This window comes from Alternaria postmessia, assembly GCF_024291825.1.
Source record: "Alternaria postmessia strain BMP 2775 chromosome Unknown scaffold_362, whole genome shotgun sequence".
In the NCBI taxonomy this organism is placed as follows: Eukaryota; Fungi; Ascomycota; class Dothideomycetes; order Pleosporales; family Pleosporaceae; genus Alternaria; species Alternaria postmessia.
In genome coordinates, this window is record NW_026260435.1 from 1 (window position 1) to 2,300 (window position 2,300).

General features: G+C 50.6%; 1 protein-coding gene across 1 annotated transcript; it reads right to left on the reverse strand.

Annotated features, from left to right (window-relative positions):
* Positions 1-46: 46 nt before the first annotated feature.
* On the reverse strand, positions 47-1,205 carry J4E82_011720 (uncharacterized protein; the record flags this gene model as incomplete). The annotated part of the gene is made up of 3 exons (XM_051737911.1): positions 47-826; positions 874-1,158; positions 1,203-1,205. The coding sequence occupies 3 exons, from the start codon at positions 1,203-1,205 to the stop codon at positions 47-49; spliced, it is 1,068 nt and encodes a 355-aa protein (XP_051582330.1).
* Between the last annotated feature and the right edge of the window lie 1,095 nt (positions 1,206-2,300).

Below are 2,300 nucleotides of genomic sequence, written 5' to 3' on the forward strand. Positions count from 1 at the left end.
CAGTCTCAGTTCGCGATTCTAAAAAATGTCTTGGCAGTCAATCAGGTCAGTTCACTACCTCCAGACTGACAGTTTGAACCGCAAAGATGAACTGACAACTGACTGATTGACTGATAGCAACTCTGCCACCACCGCTGCTAGGTGATGCAGTAGTACTTGTGTTACGAACCGGGTCGTATGCTGTTTCGTCTTGGTGTGTTTGTCGTGGAGTTTGGATGAGGTGTTCTGGTGGACATGTTTCCCCGGATGTGTGAGACACTTGCTGCCCGACGTGCTCCTCCGCCCGTTCGACACCCTTCCGTTTATCAATGGCATCCACCCACAACCACAACTGTCCTCGCACCCTGACATAGCCTGGATCCGTTACGCCGCCGAATTTCGTCATATCAGAATGATTTTGGTGAATGCTAGCATTAGGATACTCGGGTAGGATGGCCGACTGGCGAGAAACGATATCGCCGATACCCGGATATGACAATTCCTCATAGAAACAAAATATCTCCAGCCACTTGCCTTCATTCCTTCGTCTGTCCTCGAGCATAGTGTGGAATTCCTGTTGGAGATTTGATAGCATTTCTGATCCGGGCTCAAGTACTGCAACGATGTCCTTATTCGTCTTGCGGAAGAGGTTGGACAGTGCTGTGAGCGGCGCCGCCCAATCTGCCTTGCGAGAGCCAAGGTGTGGCGTGCCCATGAAGGCTATTGCGACTGTGCTAGGAAGAAGGGACTTCACGTGCGGTTGCGAAGTACCACGGGAGATGAGCAAGGCCTGCTCTACTACCAAACCGCCTAGGCTATGCGCTATGAAAATGATGGGACGTTCGATCTATACTAATTAGTGACTAAGGCTAAAATCGGTCACTATTCACGCACCGAGTTCGTTTCTGCTCTTCGTAGCGAGACATCCTGCGCCAGAGACTTTCCGTGGTCGCGGACCGTGTTTCCACCAGCGATGTTAAGGAGCTTGAGTACATCTGCATCGTAGCCGAACGTCAAGATGCGCACATCTTTCAGATCCTTGGCGAGGAGATCTTGGGGCCAAAAGATCGATGTGGGTTTGTAGGTCCAGGTGGAATCGCGACCACCTGTGAGGCCATGGACGAACACGATACTGAGATATGTGTCAACAAAGTAGTGTATTGTGGTAGTAGGATCTTCCTACTCTGCGGTGTCGTGCTGTCCTTCTGCTATTGTTTTTAGACCATAATCGCCTGCTGTGAAGAGGTTCTTCTCGGAAGGCTCTTTTCCCCGGCTTCTTAACTTGAGACGGTGGAAGATCCCTGGTCTTCGCATCGTCACTGCTGCCAACTCAGCTATCTAATTGGCACCCTGGCACTGAGGTGGAAAACAACGAACCTAAAAGGTTGGAGAGCTACTAAGTCAGACTGTCGCCTAGTCTTGCTTCGCGCTGGTTGTTGGGGTTGCTCTGGTGTACAGGATTGTCGTATAATTCCGAGGAACAACGAGCTCACAGGCAGCGCTAGGGGTTGACTGCGTCGCTCAAGATCCAGAGTACTATGTGGGACGGGAAGCTGACTGCCATCTGCGCCTCATCAGCCGCACCGGTGCTGACCAAGCTGGCTGAACAAGAGGCGAGAATGTGAGCCTTCCCCCACCTTGTGACGAACGTCAAAAGTCTACCTGCACCATCACCGATACGATCAATAGTCTGCCACTACTATTTTAAATCTCTTCGAATGATCGAAAAAGTCCAGTTGGGTTCTTATCGCTCGGATGGACGCGCCGGACCGAGTTGTGGATAGCGGGGGTGGCGCAGTGTTTCAAGGCGATGTCACGGCAGGCAGAGACATCACAATCAACCACATCACCGAGATACGACAAGTCACTGAGCGATTGAATGGTCGTTTCACTTCGACAGATACCTCAGAGAAGATACTTGGTAGCCTAGAAGCTCTAAGCGGAGCTGCAGAATTCACCGAGGAGTACGCCAAAGAATTGAAAATTAGGGTGTTCTCTAGCGACCTTCCGCTCGCACGGATTTCCCAAGAATGCGCTTCTATTCTAAGCGAGCTCAAGCGACTAGAGAGTCTCCTAGGATGTAATAGTGCTAGAGGCGACGTACTCACCGCATCGCTAAACAAGATTGTCGTGGACATAAGATCAAGGCTTATAAGTCTGCAGATGCACCTACCCTACCTGAGAGGATGTGCTTGATCCTAGTAGGATCGAGCGGTTTTGTTAGTAGCGATAAGAGAGCGATAAGAAACGAGGAGTGGGATCGAGGTAGTATAGGATCGAGGCTAGCTACTCTAGCAACAGCGCTAGTTAAAGAAAATCTA